The following is a 23,796-nucleotide window of genomic DNA, read 5'->3' as shown; positions in this document are numbered from 1 at the left end:
CTTGCTAAAATTTTTGAAGCCCATCCCTGTGTTGGTGGTCCCTTTTGGTCTCCATGGTTGGCTTCCACATCTATCTAGTTCAGGGGTCTCCAACCTTGGCGACTTTAAGCCTGGAGGACTTCAACTCCCAGAATTCCCCAGCCAGCTTTGCTGGCTGGGGGATTCTGGGAGTTGAAGTCCGCCAGGCTTAAAGTCGCCAAGGTTGGAGACCCCTGATCTAGTTGTCCACCTGTCTTTTCCAGCCTTTTCACACCTGGAGACGATTTCATTGCCTTTGGAGTAGCGAGTGGAGGGGGCAGAGACTAGAGATCCCTCCCTCCCCCCCCCAAAAACTAAATTTTTTAAATAAATATTTTGTCTTGCACCCATGTGGCCTCTCAGTGAGAGGAAACAAGAGACCGCTTGGTCAGAAACTAAGAAAAGAGGAACTGAAAGGGTGGGGTTAGCTCAGAGGCGAGTTGGACTGCTGCATGGTGTTCAATGCGGCTCTTCCAGTCCGTCTCCTCCTCCGGCTACTGCCATCGGGGTCAACCCTCTGCTCAGATATCAGAAAGGCAGCGGGGGTCACCTCTGCCAGAATCTGGGGGGGCCTTCGCTGAAAGGGTTGCCCGCAGTCTGAGGAAGACAAGAAAGAGGAAATAGCCAGTAAGTAAGTTTGTTTCTCTATCTCTCCACCTCCACCTCTATTTCTACCTCTATCATCTTTATTATCTCTCTCTCTCTCTCTCTCTCTGTCTGTCTCTATCTATCTATCTATCTATCTATCTATCTATCTATCTATCTATCTATCTATCTATCTCTTCCTCACTTATCTCTCTCCTTCCTTCCTTCGTTCCTGTTCTCTATCTCTCTTTCCTTCCTTTTGTCTCTCTCTTTCTTTCTCTTTCCTTCCTTCCTTCCTTTTCTCCCTCTCTCTCTTTCCTTTCCTCACTTCCTCCCTTTTTTCTCTTTCCTTCCTTCCTTCCTGTTCTCTCTCTCGTACCTTCCTTCCTTTTGTCTGTCTGTCTTTCTTTCTTTCTTTCTTTCTTTCTTTCTTTCTTTCTTTCTTTCTTTCTTTCTCTCTCTCTCTCTCTCTCTCTCTTTCCTTCCTTCCTTCCTTTTTTATCTCCTTCCTTTTCTCTCTTTCCTTTCCTTCCTTTCTCCCTTTTCTCTCTCTTTCTTTCTCTCTCTCTTCCTCTCTTCTTCTCTTCCTCTCTTTCTTCATTCTAGCAATGAAAGAACTTTTAAGGAATTGCAACAATTGCTCTATATCAGTATTGGGTTAATGCCCGGGGAAGAAATAAATTCAGTGCCAACACTTTACATAATATTTACATCTCTCTGTCTGTTACATATCCTCTAACGTGGCACCTTTCTGGGAACGCAGTCCTGTGAATCTCTGAGAATGCGGCTGTCCCACTCTAGGCAAACTGAAAGCTTACAGTTCATGCATTACAAGGTGATTCTTGATTGTTTTAAAAAAAAATTACACAGAAGAGGCAGCTGTGCTGTCTAACAGATGTGTGCATTTTTCAAGAGAGGAGCACTCTTTCTTCCTATTTTGCTTGGGCATTTTGTAGAGGCCCAGACTCAGAAGCAAGTTCTGTTTAGTTGACTTTTAAAGTAGAATAGAATAGAATAACAGAGTTGGAAGGGACCTTGGAGGTCTCCTAGTCCAACCCTCTGCTTAGGCAGGAAACCCTACACCACTTGGAACATCGTACATCTTAAGAAGGTACTTGGTTGATCCCTAGGATGCTGGCAGCAACCCCTTATCAACCATTAGCACCAGTGAATGGTATTTGTAATGCATTTTTAAATGTTCAATTGACTGAGTTTCACATTTAAAGAATAAAAGAGATAACAATAATACATTATTACCTTTTTATGCCTCCTGACCTGTCAGGGATTCTACAGAATTTAGTACTTCTGGCTACATAATTTAGCATTCCTGGTGGTGTGACCCAGGCCCAAGTAGGTAGTAATAAACTCAGTCAGTGTAAAAACAAACGAACTTTATTAGAACAGCTGAGAATTAACTCATTCTCAGCATAGTCCAAACTAAATCAAAGCAAATTCTTCCCAACACAATTCCTCAGTCTTATTATCAACCTTGGTCTTAATTAGGCAAACTGCCAAAGGCCTTTCTTGGCAAAAGTTCAGAAGACGCTGATAAGAAACATATACAGCAAGACAAAGCTATCAACGTTGTTTTCCGGCAAAGAGCCCAAACGCCGTTGCTGGTCTTTTAAACCTTATGGGAGGGGCCAATCATCTCTTGGCCCTATTCTCGAGTTGTCCTCTTTGCTTGAGCTGCTCTTGACTTCTGGCAGCTCTTCTCATGTGTGCATTAGGAACAGGCTCCTCCTGTTCCTCTGCCTCACTACTGTCAGGCTCTGGAGGCTCTGGAGTCCACACCTCACTTCCCGATGGCCCTGGCCCCAGCTCTGCCCTCATCCGGGCCTTCCCCAGCCTCCAGGACTGGCCCATGTTCTTCCTCAGCCTCATCGTTGTCTGACTCCATTGCCAGCTCCGCAGGCTAGAAAGTCAAAGACTGTGAGTTCTAGTCCTGCCTTAGCTGGGTGACTTTGGGACAATCACCAGGAGACAATGAGTTGTAATCCTACCTCAGGCATGAAAGAGAGCTGGGTGACTTAGTGAATAAAGGCAGGATACAAATATATACATAAAATAAAAATTATTAAATCTATATGCCACCTAAATGCTAGCAAATCAGTCCTCTCTCTCTCATCTAACTCTCATCTATCAATTAATCATCTATCTATATCTATCATCTATATCATTTATATCTATGTATCTTTCTATCATCTATCATCTATATCTATCTATCATTTATATCTATCAAACATCTATCAATCTGTCATCTATCATCTATATATCATCTATCATCTATATCTATCATCTATATCTATCTATCTATCTATCTATCTATCTATCTATCTATCTATCTATCTATCTATCTATCTATCTATCTATCTATCTATCTATCTATCTATCTATCTATCTATCTATCTATCTATCTATTTATCATCTATATCATCCATCTATCGATCTATCTATCTATCTATCTATCTATCTATCTATCTATCTATCTATCTATCTATCTATCTATCTATCTATGATTGGATAGAAATAAATACCACTGTTTAATGTTACAGAATTTGGTGTGTGTGTATATGTGTGTGTGTGTGTTTTTTCATAGGTTTTCACGGATATAGGTATGTAGGTCTTGGCATTTTCAGGTCTTTTCCCATGTAAGGTTGAGAAGCATGAAGCCGAAGACACCAGCCTGAAGATGATGAGTGAGACCTCGTCAAAATGGCGCCAAGATACTCTCAACCTTACACGGGAAAAGATCCGAAAATGCCTACATATATCTGTATCTGTATCTGTATATGTATGTATGTATGTATGTATATAATTGGACAGAAATACATCGCACTGTTCAATTCTGCTTAGTGTTTTTATGATTGTTGGCAGCGGCAGTTCAGCAAGTTGATCACGGAGGAGGAAAAGGAAGAGGAAGAGGAGGACGAGAGGAGCCATGTCCAATGTTATCCTAGAGAGCATCTTTCTGAAACGTTCCCAGCAAAAGAAAAAGACTTCTCCGCTGAATTTCAAGAAGCGCCTCTTTCTGCTGACAGAAAGCAAGCTCTCCTACTATGAATACGACTTCGAACGTGGGGTGAGTCCTGGAGACCTTAACGGCAGAAAACAAGATGGGCACAAAGTCTTCTTTAACCAGATTTATTGGAAGGGAAAAAGGAATTAGGTCTCAGAAACATCCAACAACTGGATACCCTCACTTTATCACCCGTTTCATCCCTCAGTTTTGTTAGTACAGGTAGTCCTTGATTTATGACCACAATTGAGTTCAACATTTCTGTGGTTTAAGTGAGACATTCGTTAAGTGAATTTTGCCTCATTTGTTAAGTGAATCACTGCAGTGAATAAGTTAGTAACCCGGTTGCTAAGTGAATCTAGCTTCCCCATTGACTTTGCTTCTAAGAAGGTCGCAAAATGGGTTCACGTGACCCAGGGGTGGGTTTCAATTTTTTTTTACTACCGGTTCTGTGGGTGTGGCTTGGTGGGCGTGGCAGGGAAAGGATACTGTAAAATCTCCATTCCTACCCCACTCAAGGGAAAGGATACTGTAAAATCTCCATTCCCTCCCCAATCCAGTGGACGGTTACTGCAAAATCCCCATTTCCTCCCAATCAGCTGGGACTTGGGAGGCAGAGAATAGATGGGGGCAGGGCCAGTCAGAATACTTACTACCGGTTCTCCAAACTACTCAAAATTTCCGCTGCTGGTTGTCCAGAACTGGTCAGAACCTGCTGAAACCCACCTCTGATGTGACCCCACCCCCCGGGACAGAGCAACGGTCATAAATATGAATCAGTTGCCAAGTTTCTGAATTGGCTCACATGGCTGTGCTCAGTTTTACAATTCAAGTCCATCAGCCAATAAGTTAGTTTCCTTAAACTTATGAATTCCGTACCAGGATAGGAAAACTCCTCAGAGTAGTCTGTAGTCTGCAGCCTCCCTTAGCAATATCTCAAAAATACAGTTGGTATTGCTTTGCAACTTTAAAATAAAACCGACCAGTGCGCTCTCACAGAGAGGGCCTCCTTCGGATACCGTCAGCCAAACAATGTCGGCTGGCGACCTCCAGGGGGGAGGGCCTTCTCTGTGGGGGCTCCTGCCCTCTGGAATGCGCTGCCTCCGGGGCTTCGTCAACTCCCCGACCTTCCGCCGCGAGCTGAAGACGTTGTTGTTTCGACATGCAGGACTAGCTTAAACGTAGTTTTAAATTGGGGTTTTACATTGGGGTTTTTAAATGGGCTTTTTAATTCGTATTTAAAATTTTTAGGCCATATATTGAATTAGTTTTTTTATACTGTTTTTTAACCTGTGTTATATGTATTGTGGTTTTTATTGGCTGTGAACCGCCCTGAGTCCTTCGGGAGAAGGGCGGTATACAAATGTAATTAATAATAATAATAATAATAATAATAATAATAATAATAATAATAATAATAATAATAATAATAATATATTGTAATTTGGAAATGCATGGAAAGTTCTATTGCCTTAAAAAGTAGATTTTGGAGGAATACAATGTCAAGGGAATGAAGTAATCCTTGTGCTAACATAATATAGTGGCTGTGCAGATCTTTCTACTGAGATTACTACTGGATTAGGTCACTATATCTTAACTAACCGTGAAAGGGATTTTGGACTCTTAGTGGACAACCAATTAAATAGGAGCCAATAGTGTGAGGCGGGAGCCAAAAAAGCCAATGCAATCCTAAATTGCATTAACAGAAGGATACAATCAAGATCAAGGGAGGTACTAATACCACTCTACAAAGCCTTGGTAAGACCACACCTAGAATCCTGCATCCAGTTTTGGTCACCCCACTATTAAAAAGATGTTGAGACTCTGGAAAGAGTGCAGAGAAGAGCAACCAAGATGATTAGGGGACTAGAGGCTAAAACATACGATGAACGGTTGCAGAAACTGAACATGTCTAGTCTAGTGAAGAGAAGAGAAGGACCAGGGAAGACATGATAGCAATGTTCCAATATTTGAGGGATAAGGAATTATGGACGGAAACTGAACAAGGAGAGATTCAACCTAGAAATAAGGAGAAATTTCCTGACAGCGAGAACAATCAACCCATGGAACAGAAGTTGCCTTCAGAAGTTGTGGGAGCTTCATCACTGGAGGCTTTCAAGAAGAGACTGGACAGACGCTTGTCAGAAACGGTGTAGGATCTCCTGCTTGAGCAAGGGGTTGGACTAGAAGGCCAACAAGGTCCCTTCCAACTCTTTTAATGTGTATCTGTATCATCTCTGCAGCTGCACAAATTGTAGATTGAAATTTTAGGTCTCTTAAAAAAAAAAAAAACCCTCCAAATATTTTCACTGTCTTCCTGCAGCGCAGAGGAAGTAAGAAGGGCTCGGTGGACATAGATAAAATCACCTGCGTTGAGATTGTGGTTCCAGAAAACAACCCTCCTCCGGAACGGCAGGTATCAGTAATCAGACATTTCTGCCTCTTCTAAGAATGCTGGTTTAATCCCAGAAATGTTGGTGGGCCATTCTCATGGCAGCCCCTCCTGCTTATAGGGATCTGTCAGTCAAATGATGAAAAAAAAAAAACATTGTTTGCTGTTTTGCTTTTTACTGTGGTATCCAAATTAGGATCCTTGGCTAGGAGTGAAAAGCCGGCCACAAAGAATTATGTCTAACTGGCTTGGCAGGAGGGAAATTTCACAGTTAGATTATGAAAATCAAAATGCTTTTGCATTTTGCCTATGGGAGCCAGGTAGGAACGCTCCCAACTTTTCAAATTTCCCAGAAGTGTGATGCGGAAGCATAGAATTAGCTTTGATGTACTCATTGTATGTACATATGTATGTATGCATGCAGGGCTGGGCTGCTGGGGGTTCGGGAGAACCTCTAGCTAAGATTCTGTGCAGTTCAGAGAACCCCCAAATCCCACTCCTGGCTGGTTCTAACCTCCCCTCCCCTCCCCTCCCCTCCCAGGAGTCCCCATGCGGCCCGTTTTGGATGCAGGTAAGTGCAGAGTGCGCACGGAGGCTCAGGGAGGGCGAAAAACAGGCCTACCAGAAGTTCAGGCCCATTTCCAGCCTCCAGAGGGCCTCCGGAGCCGGGGAAGACCATTTTCACCCTCCCGGAGGCTCAAGAAAAACCTCAGGAGCCCAGGGAGGGCAAAAATGCACCCTCCTCCCCCACCATGGTGCACGCCCACCATGGCCACACCCACCAAGCAACCGGGCAGAGAACCCCTTGCTAAAATTTTTGAAGCCCATCCCTGTATGTATGTATGTATGTATGTATGTATGTATGTATTTCATTTTCAAACTCTTTTGCATGCAGCGAAAAGAAGATGCAAATGACCACGAGCAGATTTCCATTATAGAAAGGTTTCCTTATCCCTTCCAAGTAAGTTTCTTTTTCCTATCAGCTTTTCCAGTCCTCACCGATGAAACATTAACCAAGAAGTTTGGGCTTCTGTGTCAGGCTGATACGTATAACCAAAGGCTTGATGATTGGAGGTGCTTTTGATGTTGAAGATCGGTCATCTTGTCTTTTTAATGCAGTGTATCTCAAACTTGGCATGGACTTTAAGACTTAACCTTTAAGAAGCGTGGACTTCCATACCCAGAATTCTCCGGCTAGGATGTTGAAGTCCAGGCATCTTAAAGTTGCCAAGGTTGAGAAATACTATTCTAGAGCAGGGGTCTCCAACCTTGGCAATTTTAAGCCTGGTGGACTTCAACTCTCAGAATTCCCCAGCCGGTCAAGATCGAACTCCTGACAGTGGGCAGAACTAGCCTGCAATACTGCATTCTAACCACTGCGCCATCTTGGCTCTCTTAAATGAATCACGTGGTCATTAAAGGCATCTCCCATTAACTTTGCTCGTCAGAAGGTTGCAAATGGGGATCACATAAGCCATGGGGATGTTGCGCCAGTCGGAAGTATGAGGAGCAATCATAGCTCACCTTTTTCAGTGCCGTTGTAGCTTTGTAGTAAAGTCACTAAACCAAGTAAGTTGAGGGCTATCCGTATTTTAACCACTGTTCGTTATCTCTGCTTTGTGTGTCCTCAAGGTGGTATACGATGAAGGACCGCTCTATGTCTTCTCTCCCATGGAGGAATTACGGACCCGCTGGGTTCACCAACTGAAGAACAGTCAGTATCCATGTGATTAAAACATGTGCAACGGTTTTGGCATCAGGGAAAGGCTGTCTTGTCACCAGTGGTGAAATTCAAATTTTTTTACTACTGGTTCGGTGGGCGTGGCTTGGTGGGCGTGGCTTGGCGGGCTTGGCAGGGGAAGGATACTGCAAAATCTCCATTCCCACTCCACTCTGGGGCCAGCCAGAGGTGGTATTTGCCAGTTCTCCGAACTGCTCAAAATTTCTGCTACCGGTTCTCCAAAGCATTTTTTTCTACAACCTCTTCCGCTGGAAAAAATTATTTAGAAAAGAATGCTTTTAAAAGGCTCCTCTGACGATCCCAGCTGAGTTGCCTGATCGTCAGAGCCTTTTTCTTTTAAAGGCAAAATGCTTTTAAAAGCAAAGAAAAACCTCTGATGATCGGGCAACTCAGCTGGGATCATCAGAGGAGCCTTTTAAAAGCGTTTTTTTTACAACCTCTTCAGCCGAAGAGGTTGTAGGAAAAAATGCTTTTAAAAGCCTCTGACGATTATCAGAGCCTTTTTTTTTTACTTTTAAAAGCATTTTTTCGGTTGAAGAAAAAATGCTTTGAAAAGAAAAGAAAAGAAAAGAAAAGAAAAGAAAAGAAAAGAAAAGAAAAACCCTCTGATGATTGCGCAGCTCAGCTGGGCATGGGGGGAGCAGGGATTTTTGCTACCGGTTCTCCGAACCACCCGCCGCCATCGCTACCGGATCGCGTGATCCGGTCCGAACCGGGAGCCTTTCACCGCTGCTGCTGACTCATTCTCATTTCATCATCTCGTTTTACAGCCTTACAGGAGCTGGCCAGCTTTAAATCTGCATTACAGTGACAAATTGCTAAGTGAATGTTTTAACAAATAAATCATACTGCAACGTCCGAGTTAATTCTTGACGTGCTCTTTAGAAAGCTGCTCTCTTATTCCATCTTTGCTGCAGTGACCTACTATAACAGCAATCTGGTGCAGAAGTATCATCCTTGTTTCTGGACAGATGGACAATACCTTTGTTGCTTCCAGACTGCAAAAATGGCCATGGGTTGCAAAGTCCTGACCGGCAGAAGTCAAAGTAAGAAATCATCCCCTTGTGCCTTCACTCTGATCTCAACCTCCATCCATCCTTCTTCCTTTATTTGTGCAGGCAGGTCCTCGAGTTACAGCCACTTGTTTAGTGGCTGTTCAGAGTTAGAACAGCACTGAAAAAAAAAAACTGGTCCTCCTCGCACTTAGGACATTCCCCACAGTCATGTGATCAAAAAATTAGGCGCTTGGTCGCTGGCATGTTTTTGCAATGGCTGCGGCATCCTGGAGTCGTGTGATCTGCGACCATCCCAGTTGGCTTTGATAAGCAAAGTCAAGGAAGGAAGCTGGATTCACTTAACGTCCAGTGATTCACTTAATGACAAAAATGGTTATAAAATTAGGCGGGACTCACTGAACAACTATCTTTTTTTTTTAATTTTATTTTACACAATCTGACAAACACACAACATATAACATATAAATATTTCCTATTTCTAAACAGTGTTTCTTAGCGGTCTTCTTTCGCTTTTATACCTTTCCCCCCGTATCACATTTGTTATTTTATTTTCTTTCTTATCCCTTTTTCTTTATGTACATTAAATTATCTAATATTAATAGCTTTACTTTTCTAGATTCTTATATATTTATTATTTACATATTGTACATTCCTAATACATTCTGTACATTCTAATTTCTCCCCTTTATTTTTTTCCCTTTATTTCTGGACACAAACCATTCATACCATTCATTCAGACTATTGTCTTACACACTGTAAGCCGCCCTGAGTCTTTGGAGAAGGGCGGGATATAAATGTAAATAAAAATAAAATAAAAAATTCCAGATTATATTGTATAATAATCTGTCTCTTCTTTCTCTTTAATTTCTTTTGTTAACTTGAACAACTATCTTGATTAGCAGTGGAAATTTTGATCCCAATGGTGAGCCTAAGCCAAGGACTACCTGTCGTGGTTAGCCACCTATGGCCAGAAAAGCTGGGTATCATGTCTGTCTGTCAGCCAGCCAGTAAGCCAGTCTAAGCAGAGTATCATGTCTTGTCTGTCTGTCTGTCAGCCAGTCAATCAATCAATTACACTTGTTAGATCTGATGATGGAAGAGACGGACGCAGCTTTTTCAGTAACAACAGCTCTTTATCAGTAGACCAGCACAACCCAACTGAGTGCTAGTCTGGCAGTGTCCTCTTTTATAGAGGGCTGCAAGATGGCTTAATCAATGAGCTTTAAGTATTTTCCCGCCTTTTTGGAGGATCTGTGTGAAAACTATATGCCATTCAACTACTACCCTCAAAACGACGCTATAGAGCACTGCACACCAGAACAGTTTTTTCCCGAAGGCCATCACTCTGCTAAACAAATAATTCCATCAACACTGTCAAACTATTTACTGAATCTGCACTACTATTAATCTTCTCATAGTTCCCATCACCAATCTCTTTCCACTTATGACTGTATGACTATAACTTGTTGCTGGCAATCCTTATGATTTATATTGATATATTGACCATCAATTGTGTTGTAAATGTTGTACCTTGATGAACGTATCTTTTCTTTTATGTACACTGAGAGCATATGCACCAAGACAAATTCCTTGTGTGTCCAATCACACTTGGCCAATAAAAATTCTATTCTATTCTATTCTATTCTATTCTATTCTATTCTATTCTATTCTATTCTATTCTATTCTATTCTATTCTATTCTATTCTATTCCTTTTACGGTACATAACACTTGTCCTTTCCTTGAAGGTTTCAAAAGTGGCCGTTCGCTTCAGAAGCCTGAAAAGCCATTGCCCCCGACGCCGGAGGAGAATCAGGTAACTTTCCGGGCTGCTGTGGCTACTATTACCACTACAACCCTAATCCCCTACTGCTACTACATTTGTGTCAGAAGCAACTTCTAAGGCGCTTTCCGGATTGAAAGGATTAGCCGGTGACATCACAATGGCACCCAAGGGGGCTCTTTCACATCCCTGTTATTTTCCCGATGAAATGGTACCTATTTACCTACTTGCATTTGCATGCTTTCGAACTGATGGGTGGGCAGGAGCTGGAGCAAATTGATGGGAGCTCATTCCCTGACGTGGCTCATTCTTCGGTTTCAATCAGCCGAGCTGTCGACCTCTCAACGGTCTTTTGATTCAGTGTCCTAACCACATGAGCCAATGCAACCCCCCCTCCCCCTGGTGTGGGTAGATTCAACACCACGGATGCCTGGGCATTCTTGTGACCAGATTCCTGGAACAGCGGTGGGTAGCCCCCGGTTTTGACTGGTTCTATAGAACCGGTAGTAAAACCGGCAGGAGGCTCCGCCCACTGACCCAAACTTCATCAAAACTCTTCTGCACATGCGCAGAAGAGCGTGCGTGAGCAGAGCGCCTGCACATGCGCGGGCATGATGCAAACCGGTAGTAAATGTAAATAGAACCCACCTCTGCTCTGGAAGGCCTTACTATTTTTCTCCTTGTTTTTCCAATCCTTCCGAAGTTCATGAAGAAGCCTCTGCCGCCCAAACCAATCCCCAGCATTCCTTCTAAGACGAGGAAAGTGATCGCTCTCTACGATTACACCCCCATGAATGACCAGGATTTGCAGCTACAGAAAGGGGAAGAATATCTGATCCTGGAGGAGAGCAGTGAATCTTGGTGGCGAGCCCAAGACCAGAATGGGTATGAGATGGGAGAAGGGCAATGGCTGGATTGTCTTGGGTTGACTTCATTGTAGTTTGGTTTATGGTCTAGATCAGGGGTCTCCAACCTTGGCAACTTTAAGCCTGGCGGATTTCAACTCCCAGAATTCCCCAGCCAGCTGGCTGGGGAATTCTGAGAGTTGAAGTCCTCCAAGCTTAAAGTTCCCAAGGTTGGAGACCCCTGATCTAGATCAGCGTTTCTCAATTTTGGCCACTTTAAGATCTGTGGACTTCAACTCCCAGAATTCCTCAGCCAACCAATACTGGTATAGATTGATGTTGGCTTAGCATTTCAGGAGATAGCGTCGTGGTGGCGCAGTGGTTAGAGTGCAGCACTGCAGGCTACTGCAATTTGGCAGTTCGAATCTCACCAGGCTCAAGGTTGACTCAGCCTTCTGAGGTGGGTAAAATGAGGACCCAAGTTGTTGGGGGCCATAGGCTGACTCTGTTAACTGCTTAGAGAGGGCTGTAAAGCACTGTGAGGCGGTCTATAAGTCTAAGTGCTATTGCTATTGCTAGAGTTCCCAAGAATTTATTTTGAAGGGTGTGGGTGGGTGTGGGTGTGTATGCAAATGCCTTTAGTTTTAATGCACAGCTAAAATATATGTCCCATCCCTTCTGACTTGAATCCTTTAATCATGGGAATTTCCCACTGGAGTGGCAACAAAGGTATCCTTACGATTTATATTGACTGTTTCCTAATATGATTTGATTGCTTAATTGTACCCTATGACTATCATTCAGTGTTGTACTTTAGGATTCGTGATGAACGTATCTTTTCTTTTATGTACACTGAGAGCGTATGCACCAAGACAAATTCCTTGTGTGTCCAAACACACGTGGCCAATAAAAAAACTATTCTATTCTATTCTATTCTATTCTATTCTATTATATTCTATTCTATTCTATTCTATTCTATTCTACTCTACTCTACTCTACTCTACTCTACTCTACTCTACTCTACTCTACTCTACTCTACTCTACTCTATTCTATTCTATTATTTGTACCCTATGACTATCATTAAGTGTTATACTTTAGGATTCTTGATGAATGTATCTTTTCTTTTATGTACACTGAGAGCATATGCATCAAGACAAATTCCTTGTGTGTCCAATCACATTTGGCCAATAAAGAATTCTATTCTATTCTATTCTATTCTATTCTATTCTATTCTATTCTATTCTATTCTATTCTATTCTATTCTACTCTACTCTACTCTACTCTACTCTACTCCTATTCTATTCTATTCTATTCTATTCTATTCTATTCTATTCTATTCTATTCTATTCTATTCTATTCTTTGTACCCTATGACTATCATTAAGTGTTATACTTTAGGATTCTTGATGAATGTATCTTTTTTTATGTACACTGAGAGCGTATGCATCAAGACAAATTCCTTGTGTGTCCAATCACACTTGGCCAATAAATAATTCTATTATTCTATTCTATTCTATTCTATTCTATTCTATGTCAGTTTTGAGCACAATGTTCAGTAAGGCTTATATTCAACTTGTTATGCTATATGAGCATCAAGATTCTAGTTTTTGGATTTGCCATTCTGTTAGACAATAAAGGAAGCCTGATCTTATCTTCCTTCTTCCTCTTCCCCTCCCCCTTCTTGCTTCCTTCCATCCAGGAAACAAGGTTACATCCCCTCCAATTACATCACTGAAACAAGAGATTCTCTGGAGATATTTGAGTGAGTGTCCTCTGAACCATGGGCTGCATCCATTCATGGAGATGACAGATGTACTCTAACACAATGAATGGAGTCCAGATGGCAGAAAACTGATGGACTGTATTATTATTCAGTCCATGTCTGAGCTCTTCTGCTTCATTGACAGTCAGTCATTTCTTCCTCCAGATGTTTCATTCCTCCTCCACCATTTGAGATTATAGTTAGTTGACCTGGACTCCAGACGCAGAAGATCAGCTAGTAATAAGATGGGTGGGACCAGATGCTCAACATTGTTTTGTCCTATATTGGCATCAAACAGGGCAGGTTTGGGAATGAACCACTAATAAAATATTTTTGTTGTGGCCCGCTGGTGGCCGGTGGAGCTGGCAGCAAAGTTGGACAGTGAGGAAGTTGGGGAGGAGTCCTGGGGGCTGGGGAAAGCTCAAACGAGGGCTCTGTGTTGGAGGCAGAGAGGGAGCTAGACAGCAGTGAGGCAGAGGAGCAGCTGGAGCCTGTTCCCAGTGTGCGCATGTGCAGAGCTGCCAGAAGACAAGAACAACTAAGAAAGCAGGGTCGACTTGGGACTAAAGCCACACCTTGGAGGTGATTGGTCCCTCCCATAGAGGAGTGAATGGGGAGTGGGCTTTTGCAGGAAACAATTCGTTCGTTCAGTCCTTTCAAGAGTGGAAAGTTCTGTTTGCGAGTCTCTAAGAGACTCTGTGCCAAGTTTTGCCTTTACTGCGTTTGGAAACTAGTTATCTGGCAGCTTTCCAAGCAAGATAAGGTTTGTGTTGATAAATATTCCTCTGAAAGACTGTTGTCCAAGCCTTGCTGACTGTGAATGAAAGGAATTCACAGTCATGTAAATAAAAGGGGGTTTGCCAGGACCAAGACTCTGCTAGGTCAGAGTCCTAGGTCAGAACAATTTGGGAGAATTTCATTTTCATTCTTTACTCCAAATAAATCCCTCCCACAAGGCTCTAAGCTTGACCTTCATCCTAGGTGTTCTTTCTTGACAACTATCTTATCATGTTTTAGGTGGTATTTGAAAAACATAACCAGAAGGCAAGCAGAAGAATTGCTGAAGAAAGAGGTATTGTCTTGTGTCTGTCTTTCGTTGCAAGCAATTTATGTTTCCCAACCCTTGCAAATTAAAGTTGTATGGGCTTCTTCAATTCCCAGAATTCCCCAGCCAGCTTTTTTTTTTTGGACCCGGGGGTGGGGGGGAGGAGATTTGTTAGCTGGGGAATTCTGGGAGTTGAAATCCACACATCTTCAACCGGCCAAGTTTGAGAAACACTGCAAGGAATTCTAAGTAAGGATTTTGGGAAATCATTTTTAACTGTGAATACTGTACACCCGTAATAGCGAACCTATGGCACGTGGAGCCATATCAGTGGGCACATGAGCCAGCTCCGGTGCAGCTGGGCCCACCAGAAGTAGGGAAACAGGCTGTTTCCTGCCTCCGCAGGGCCTAGAGAGGCTCTCGAGCCTGGGGAGAGCAAAAAAACGGGCTTTCCGGTCCCACCAGAAGTCAGCAAACGGGCCATTTCCGGGCTCCAGAGGGCCTCCGGGGCAGTGGGGAAGGCCGTTTTCGCCCTCCCCAGGCTCCTAGAGAGGCTCTGGAGCCTGGGGAGAGCAAAAAAAGGGACCTACTGGGCCCACCATGACATCACGTTCAAAAAGCGAGGGGAACGTGGGGGGAGTTATGCGTGCATGCGTGGGGCGCATAGAATTATGGGTGTGGGCACACGCGTGCCCACAAACCCCACACTCCCCACACTTTTGGCACGTGATGGCAAAAGGGTTAGCCACCACTGCTGTACACTGTGTATGTTTTGTACCCCTTTTATTTCTGCTTAGCTTCTGGATCAGGAGTAGCTAATGTGACCAAGAACTAGTTTGTATAGCGCATCATTTCATTCTAAGATCCTAAATTGTATGCCAAGGATTTCTTTTTGCTTATAACCCTTGTTAAGGGTGCAGTAGATTCAGATGCAGAGTTCAGGCAAACCTACTTAAGTTTTACTACTACTAACTACTACTTGCTACTAGGGCTAGTAATCCGGCATTTTAGGTCAGTGTAGCTTTCTCAAAGGGCTTAGATGCAACCTCACAAGAGTGGCTTCCATCAGGAAACCCAAGTCTTGTCTTACACTGAAAAATTAATCATCCCCCAATCTTCACCACTGAAAAATGTAAGCATTTCTATATTTCAGGGCAAAGATGGCGGTTTCATCGTTCGAGATTCTATCAGCAAGACAGGCAAATACACCGTTTCTGTGTTTGCTAAGTCCTCTGGGTGAGTGTTGTTTCATGTGGAGTAATTAAGCACACTACAAGCCATTCACTGTGCAGAAACCATTTTACTATACTAGAGAGGGGGTAATACAGCAAGAACAGGCAATGCCTTACAGGAACGATGGAGATGAATCCTAGAGAAGGCAATATGATACAGGAAAAAAAAAATCTACAATGGAGAGGAACGATAGAGCTGCATATAAGGTAGACCTAACACCTGTAACAAGTGTGACTGGCTGTTAAAAAAATAGAAGTGAATTCCACACCAGGCTAGTCCTCAGGAAGGGCTCCATCTGTAGATTTAAGCAACGTATTAGGAGAAACGTCCTTATGGTTGACAGTGGGATAGGCTGCTTGAAGGTCCATAGTTTTTGTATGGAAAAATTGACCAAATAAGAATGACAACAAAAAAAATTCAATAATATCGTTTAGTTATGGGGAATTTTGTTCACTTGGCTTAAGCTTATTAATTATGCAGGACAAAGGCATAATTTTTAGCCAGTTCTAAGTTCCTAGATAATATAAAGCAATACGTATTTTTGTTTCTTACAGATCCTCCATTGTATCATTAATTGTTAAACAATTTAAATAAAGAGGGAGGGGAGAAATTCCTGCACTGAATAATGGGGTAGACTAGATCAGTAGTGAGTTTCAAATCCCGCCGCTACCAGTTCGCTATCGCAGAGTGTTTTTGATGACGTCTGGGCGGGTGGGTGGAGCCTCCCGCCGCTGCCGGTTCGCCCGAACTGAGCTGAACCGGGAGTAACCCACCGCTGGACTAGATGACCTCCACATCCCATTCCAACTTTCCCACTTTTTCTTTCTAAACGGGGTGGACTTTCTTCTCTCTCTTTTCCTACAGCAGCGGCTCCTTCCTCCGGATGCCCCAATTTCTCATGTCACCGTCTTTGTTTCTCTTGGAATCCCTTTTTAAACACCCGATTGCTTCCTTAGGGAACCTCAGGGCACCATCCGCCATTATGTGGTGTGCTCGACGCCCCAGAACAAATATTTCCTGGCCGAGAAGCACCACTTCAGCACTATCCCGGAGCTCATCAACTATCACCAACACAACTCCGCAGGTGAGGATGAGCAGCTGTTTGGTAAAGGTGTCCACAATTGACCGCTTAGCTGGTTGAGTTGAATCTGGGAAGCTGCACCCCGCCTCTCTGATTTAATTTCCTAGAAGCATGCCATGTTGGATGCTCTGGAGCAGTTCTGACCTAGCTCCCCAAATACGACCAACTCTCAGAAGATGCCTTTATTAGGAGTGCAGGCAGCCCCGGCAAAAAAGTTTCTCTTTCAAACTCAGGCTAACAAGTCCGCCCGCCCAGAAGATGAATAGTTGTCTGCCACACCTATTCATCTCCACCCCCTGCCTTTTATCCCCAGAGCTAGGGTGGGCTTTCGTTAGCAGCTGTGGTTCTTCTGACCGAAGGACCAGCCCATGGATTTCCACTGTTCTCCTCTCCTCTGCCTTCTGTACATTCGCGCGTCAGGCACTGGACCTAGCTGTTCCTCCTCTTCCTCATCAGACACTTCCAGACCTGGGGGCTGTTGACTTTCCATTTGAGGGCTGACGGGGGGCCCAGGCCCAGGCCCAGGCCCAGGCTCTGCCTCTGTCTCTTTCTGTGCCAGTTCCATTCCCTCTTCCCCCTCGGAACACTCAGGTTGCCCTAATGCTCATCCTGACTCCCACACCGCCTCCTCCTTCTCTGATTTGGCTGCTGGAGGGGCCAGCAGCCAACGGGCCACAACAGGAGCATTGTGGGTAGTTTATGCCAGCAATCTCCTTGGAGGACCAGAAGACATGCCAGCTTGGACTCCGAACCTTAGCAGTAGCCCAGAAGTACCGAAACATTGTGCTAATATTTATTTATTTATTTATTTAATCATATTTATATACCGCCCTATCTCCCAAGGGACTCAGGGCGGTTTACAGGCACTAAAAACAGATAAATAGAATATAAATACAATATAAAACATTTAAAAAACTTATTCTAAAGCCCGTCCAATTAAAAATAGAAATAAAACCCAATTTAAAACCCAAAATTTAAAATCTAGCTCAATCCTGCACAATTAAATAAGTATGTTTTAAGCCCAGCGGAAGGTCCAAGGTCCAAAGCTGACGAAGTCCGGGGTAGATCGTTCCAGAGGGTGGGAGCCCCACAGAGAAGGCCCTTCCTGGGCGCCGCCAGACGACATTGCCTCGCTGACGGCACCCTGAGGAGACCCTCTCTGTGAGAGCGCACGGACGGTGGGAGGTATTCGGTGCAGTAGGCGGTCCCGTAAATAACCCGGCCCAATGCCATGGAGCGCTTTAAAGGTGGTCACCAAAACCTTGAAGCGCACCCGAAGGCCACAGGAAGCCAGTGCAGTCTGCGCAGGATAGGTGTCATATGGGAGCCACGAGGGCTCCATCTATCACCAGCGCAGCTGCATTCTGACTAACTGTAGCCTCCGGATGCCCCTCAAGGGGAGCCCCATGTAGAGAGCATTGCAGTAATCCAGGCGAGACATCACGAGTGCGTGAGTAACCGTGGATAGGGCATCCCGGTCCAGAAAGGCGCAACTGGCGTACCAGGCGAACCTGGTAGAACGCTCTCCTGGAGACGGCCGTCAAATGCTCTTCTAGAGACAGCCGCTCATCCAGGAGGACGCCTAAGTTGCGGACCCTCTCCATCGGGGCCAATGACTCGCCACCGATGTTCAGCCGGATTTAGCTGACTGTACCGGGATGCCGCATCCACAGCCACTCTGTCTTGGCGGGATTGAGCTTGAGCCTGTTTCTCCCCATCCAGACCCGTCGGCCTCCAGACACCGGGACAGCACTTCGATAGCTTCGTTGGGGTGGTTCGGTGTGAAAAGTACAGCTGAGTATCATCCGCATACAGCTGATACTTCACACGAAACCACTGATGATCTCACCCAGCGGTTTCATGTAGATGTTAAACAGAAGGCGAGAGATCGACCCCGCGGCACCCCACAAGTGAGGCGCCTCGGGGCGACCTCTGCCCCCTGTCAACACCGACTGCGACGGTCGGAGAGATAGGAGGAGAACCACCGATAAACGGTGCCTCCCACTCCCAATCCCCAACCGCGCAGCAGGATACCATGGTCGATGGTATCGAAGCCGCTGAGAGGTCTAATAGGACCAGGGCAGAGGAACAACCCTATCCTGGCCCTCCAGAGATCATCTACCAACGCGACCAAAGCCGTCTCCGTGCTGTAACCGGGTCGGAAACCGGACTGGAACGGGTCTAGATAGACAGTTTCATCCAGGTGCAAGGGAAGCTGATATGCCACCATACTCTCTACAACCTTCGCCGCAAAGCGAAGGTTGGAGACCGGACGATAATTACCTAAAACAGCCGGGTCCAGGGAAGGCTTCTTAAGGAGGGGCCTCACCACCGCCTCTTTCAAGGCGGCCGGGAAGACACCCTCCACCAAAGAAGCGATCGTAATCGCCTGGAGCCAGCCTCGTGTCACCTCCCGAGTGGCCAGCACCAGCCAGGATGTGTCATGTCTTCTCAGAACACTTAAATGTTTTTATTTAAATATATTTAAATGTACTTAAACGGGTCTTCAGACTCTCACCTAGCTCCCACAGACAGTTCAGCCCTTCTCAGTTAAACAAAAGCTGTTGATTGTTTAATCCCTACCGCAGAATGTGGTTGATATCCGTGTGCTTAGCAAAAGGCAAAGGTTATTCTGAAGATAAAACATACTTCACAGCTTTGGCCTCTATGCAAATTTTTCATGATGGTTTTGGAGCATAGGAGGGTGCCTTTGAATTGGCCTTGACTCCTGGCAACTACCTGGACAGGTGCCTGCATTCCGTTCCATTGTACTTTACTGTACTCTGTTCTATTCTACTCTACTGTATTCCATAATTCTGCTCTACTCTACTCTATTCTACTCTATTATATTCCATAATTCTATTCTACTCTGCTCTACTCCATAATTCTGTTCTACTCTACTCTACTCTACTCTACTCTACGCTACTCATTTTATTTTATTTTATTTTATTTTATTCTATTCTTTATTTTTTTTATTTTTTATTTTTAGTATTTTTTTTTATTTTTGTTTTATTAATTATTATTTGGCAGCATTTTAAGAAGTAGTTTCCTCTTGCCTCTTTCCTCCTAGGACTGACAAGGTCACCCAGTTGTTTCCATGCCCAAGGCAGAACTAGAACTTCCAATCTCCTGGTTTCTAGTCCAGTGCCTCCAGTTACTATACCAAACAGACTCTTCTTGTATTGAATAACCTTCTAATAACATCGTTATTTTTATCCACCAGGTCTTATCTCCCGATTAAAGTATCCTGTGTCAACACAGCAAAAATCTGCTCCGTCCACTGCAGGACTTGGATATGGTAATACCTGGATGTCCTTAACTGTGTGATGCCGTTGGTTGGCTTCACTGAACTAGATCCATAAACACCTTAGCAGTTGTTAAGCTTTCTTTCTTTTCTTTGGCATTTCATGCACTGCGCATTCTCAGAAGCAATGGGTGGAAACTAATCAAGGAGAGAAGCAATCTAGAACTAAGGAGAAATTTCCTGACAGTTAGAACAATTAATCAGTGGGACAACTTGCCTCCAGAAGTTGTGAATGCTCCAACACTGGAAATTTTGAAGAAGATGTTGGATAACCATTTGTCTGAAGTGGTGTAGGGTTTCTTGCCTAAGCAGGGGGTTGGACTAGAAGACCTCCAAGGTCCCTTCCAACTCCTATTCTATTCTATTCTATTCTATTCTATTCCATTCCATTCTATTCCATTCCATTCCATTCCATTCCATTCCATTCCATTCCATTCCATTCCATTCCACTCCACTCCACTCCACTCCACCTCTTCTCTTCTCTTCTCTTCTCTTCTCTTCTCTTCTCTTCTCTTCTCTTCTCTTCTCTTCTCTCCTCTCCTCTCCTCTCCTCTCCTCTCCTCTCCTCTCCTCTCCTCTCCTCCCTTCCCTTCCCTTCCCTTCCCTTCCCTCCCTTCCCTTCCCTTCCCTTCCCTTCCCTTCCCTTCCCTTCCCTTCCCTTCTATTCTATTCTATTCTGTAGTTCATGTTGGGCATATTAACCCCGTTAATTCAGTAGCCAGTATTAAAGTAGTTAATTCAATAGCATATTTCATATACAGCCTATATATTACTGTATATTTGATATACAGCCTATATTACTGTATATTTGATGTGTGGTTGTGGCTCAAAGGCTTCCTACAAGGCCTTCAGTGACGTTATATTAGATGTTTTGGGACATTGCGGGAAATGGTCCATGGTGGTCTTCTTCTTGTCCAACTGGATTTTACACCCACCCCTGGGCTTTGTGTCATCCTTAGGGGCATGGGAGATTGACCTGAAAGAACTGACATTTCTGAAAGAACTGGGGACCGGCCAGTTTGGAGTGGTGAAGCATGGCAAGTGGCGGGGTCAATACAACGTGGCCATCAAGATGATCAAAGAAGGCTGCATGTCGGAAGACGCCTTTATCGATGAAGCCAAAGTCATGATGTGAGCCAACATCTCCTTTTCTTCTTTTCTCTGTCAAGACTTTCCTTTAGAACTTGTCACCTTCCAGGGCTTCAACTCCCAACATCCTGTTCTGACCCAGCTCCTCAGACACAGCAAACCCTCTGACGTGAACTCAAAAGATTCCTTTATTAGGAATGCTGGAAGCCCCGGCAAAAAGTTTCTCTCGCAGGCTAACAAGTCCATCCGTCCGTCCGGAAGATGGATAGTTGCCTGCCACACTTAATTCATCTCCAGCCCCTGCCTTTTATCCCCAGAGCTAGGGTGGGGCTTCGCTAGCAGCTCATGGATTTCCACTGCTCTCCTCTCCTCTGCCTTCTGCGCATCCACATGTCAGGCACTAGACCCAGCTGTTCCTCCTTTTCCTCATCAGCCACCTCCAGACCTGGGGGCTGTTGACTCTCCACTGAGGGCTGACGGATGGCCCAGGCTCTGTCTCTCTCTCTCTGCCAGCTCTATTCCCTCTTCCCACTGGGAGCTCTCAGGTTGCCCAGATGTTGACCCTGACTCCCACGTCTCCTCCTCCTCCTCTGATTTGGGTGCAATACATCCTTCCTCTCTTGCTATGCTTGCTGGGATTCCATTCCAATTCTGAAGGCATCTCTGGACTTTCAGATTGCCCAGTTTGGTCCATCACACATGTTGGAGGCTCAGACTGATTTCAACTCAGCTCTTGTTGGAGCCCTGTCGTGAAAGGAAGTGTATTTGGGTAGATAATTCTCAATTATTGACTTGAAGACAATTCTCTTCCGTCTGTAGCTAGAAGTAAGACTTATCTTTGCAATGGATTTGAATGTTACCCTTGGACATTTTTCCTTCCTGCCACTTATATGAAAAGCCAGTTTGGAGTGAAGTACTGTGTTGTGTCCCACTCCTCCTCTGACGTCCGGGTCTGGGAAATCTGTATCAAGCGTGGCCACGAAGCCTCTGCAGCTTTGCCAAATTCCTGTCAGAGTTCTCAGGGCAGGCAGGAATCCAAGGTGTGACTTCAGCAACCGGATGAGACTTTGCCTGACTCAAGGAATACCAAAAAGCAGATCCTTTATATAGGCCATGGGGTGTGGCTCCATGACTCAGCACTTATCCAGGCCTGCCCCTCCCTTCCTTTTGCTGACGTCGCCTCTCCATTCTCCGGAAGCGGGGATCAGCCCACCTTTCGTCTTCCTGCTCAACTGCCGGCAATTCTAGCTCGTGGCTAGCTTCCTGCTCACATGCTATAGGAGGGAGGTTTGTTTGCTCAGTCTGTCTGGGCATGGTGCCAGGGCTGGGAGGCATGCCAGGCCATTCTTCTTCACTATCAGTCTCTGGCTGAGATAGCAGGAGATGGGAGGGGCCCGGCTGCAGAGAGGAGGGTGGGCGAGGCACAACATACTGGGTTTGCACACCACGCCAACTAAGGTTGGTTTAATCAGGATTTATTCCTTATATAAACCACAGTCGGTGTTTAACAACCTATTGATTGTTTGAACGACAACAGCTGAGTTCCTGAAACATGCCTAGTCCAAGCCGAACAATTTATATGATGGCTTTGATCTGCTCTTTATTTTCGCCATTTGATGGGAAAAACAGGGACGAAGGGGAAAAGTGGATTTCTAAACCAATGAGGTTCTTGCTTTCCTTTTCAGGAATCTTTCCCATCCCAACCTGGTGCAGCTGTTTGGGGTTTGCACTAAGGAAAGACCAATCTTGATTATCACAGAATACATGTCCAAAGGTTGCCTCTTGACCTACTTGCGGGATACTCGGCGGTCCTTCCAGGCCACTGAGCTTTTAGATATGTGCAAGGATGTCTGTGAGGCCATGGAGTATCTGGAATCCAAACAGTTTCTACACAGGGACCTGGTAGGTGACATACTACTTAACTCACCAAGGGAGAAATCTCAAGTCAATGTCTTTGGGTTGTCCTACTGCAGTGACTTTGTCATGGATGAGGCGTGGATGACTTGTGGCCTTCCAGATGTTGCTGCAGGACACATCTCTGTGACCTTAGCCAACATATCTACTGATACAGGTTTCTGGAGATGTCTGGCAGTACTGGAAGACCACAACTTCTTCCTCCGACGAGGGTGAAAATGCTATCAGGAACCCTCAATCTAATGATGGAGATATTAGAACTGGGGTGAAAGCGCTATCAGATCTTCAAACTGGGATAATGATGGAGGTTGGAGGTTCTACAACTGGTGAAAGTGCTTTTAGGATTGCTCAAACTGGGATGATGATGGAGGTTCTAGAATGGAAGGTGAAAGTGCCATCAGGATTGGTCAAACTGGGATAATGATGGGGGTTCTAGAATGGGGATGAAATTGCCATCAGGATTGCTGAAACTGGGATGATGATGGAGGTTCTAGAATGGAAGGTGAAAGTGCCATCAGGATTGCTGAAACTGGGATGATGATGAAGGTTCTAGAACAGGGGTGAAAGTGCCATCAGGATTGGTCAAACTGGGGTAATGATGGAGGTTCTAGAACGGGGATGAAATTGCCATCAGGATTGCTCAAACTGGGATAATGATGGAGGTTCTAGAACAGGGGTGAAAGTGCCATCAGGATTGGTCAAACTGGGATAATGATGGAGGTTCTAGAACGGGGATGAAATTGCCACCAGGATTGCTCAAACTGAGATATTGATGGAAGTTCTAGAACAGGGGTGAAAATGCCATCAGGGTGCCCCAAAGTGCCCCAAATTCACACCATGCAGCGATAGGATAGTTTACCTGCCTTGATGGTTTCAGGGGGTTTGTCTCTTCTATCCAAAGGAAATTTCTTTCTTTAAAATATTTACAATCAGTTCTTCATGCGGAAAATCTTGTAACAAGCTTGAGCATC

General features: G+C 44.6%; 1 protein-coding gene across 5 annotated transcripts in view; it reads left to right on the top strand.

The window, feature by feature from the left end:
- The first annotated feature begins 447 nt into the window (after positions 1-447).
- BTK (Bruton tyrosine kinase) overlaps positions 448-23,796 on the top strand; it is a 31,556-nt gene continuing 8,207 nt past the window's right edge. The window contains exons 1-15 of one of the 5 annotated variants that reach the window (XM_058154597.1): positions 448-645; positions 3,481-3,685; positions 5,946-6,038; positions 6,910-6,975; positions 7,647-7,728; positions 8,673-8,801; positions 10,518-10,585; positions 11,256-11,437; positions 13,097-13,159; positions 14,177-14,231; positions 15,358-15,440; positions 16,394-16,521; positions 19,742-19,816; positions 20,782-20,953; positions 22,597-22,813. In XM_058154597.1, the coding sequence (XP_058010580.1) occupies positions 3,545-3,685; positions 5,946-6,038; positions 6,910-6,975; positions 7,647-7,728; positions 8,673-8,801; positions 10,518-10,585; positions 11,256-11,437; positions 13,097-13,159; positions 14,177-14,231; positions 15,358-15,440; positions 16,394-16,521; positions 19,742-19,816; positions 20,782-20,953; positions 22,597-22,813 (1,554 nt within the window). In that variant the 5' untranslated portion in view covers positions 448-645; positions 3,481-3,544. Of the gene's footprint in view, positions 650-3,459; positions 3,686-5,945; positions 6,039-6,909; positions 6,976-7,646; positions 7,729-8,672; positions 8,802-10,517; positions 10,586-11,255; positions 11,438-13,096; positions 13,160-14,176; positions 14,232-15,357; positions 15,441-16,393; positions 16,522-19,741; positions 19,817-20,781; positions 20,954-22,596; positions 22,814-23,796 lie in introns of those variants that run through there. The other 4 variants (XM_058154598.1, XM_058154599.1, XM_058154600.1 and 1 more) reach the window with 4 other exon arrangements.

The sequence above is a fragment of the Ahaetulla prasina genome, chromosome 11, assembly GCF_028640845.1.
Source record: "Ahaetulla prasina isolate Xishuangbanna chromosome 11, ASM2864084v1, whole genome shotgun sequence".
In the NCBI taxonomy this organism is placed as follows: Eukaryota; Metazoa; Chordata; class Lepidosauria; order Squamata; family Colubridae; genus Ahaetulla; species Ahaetulla prasina.
This window is presented reverse-complemented; position numbering and strand designations above follow the sequence as displayed.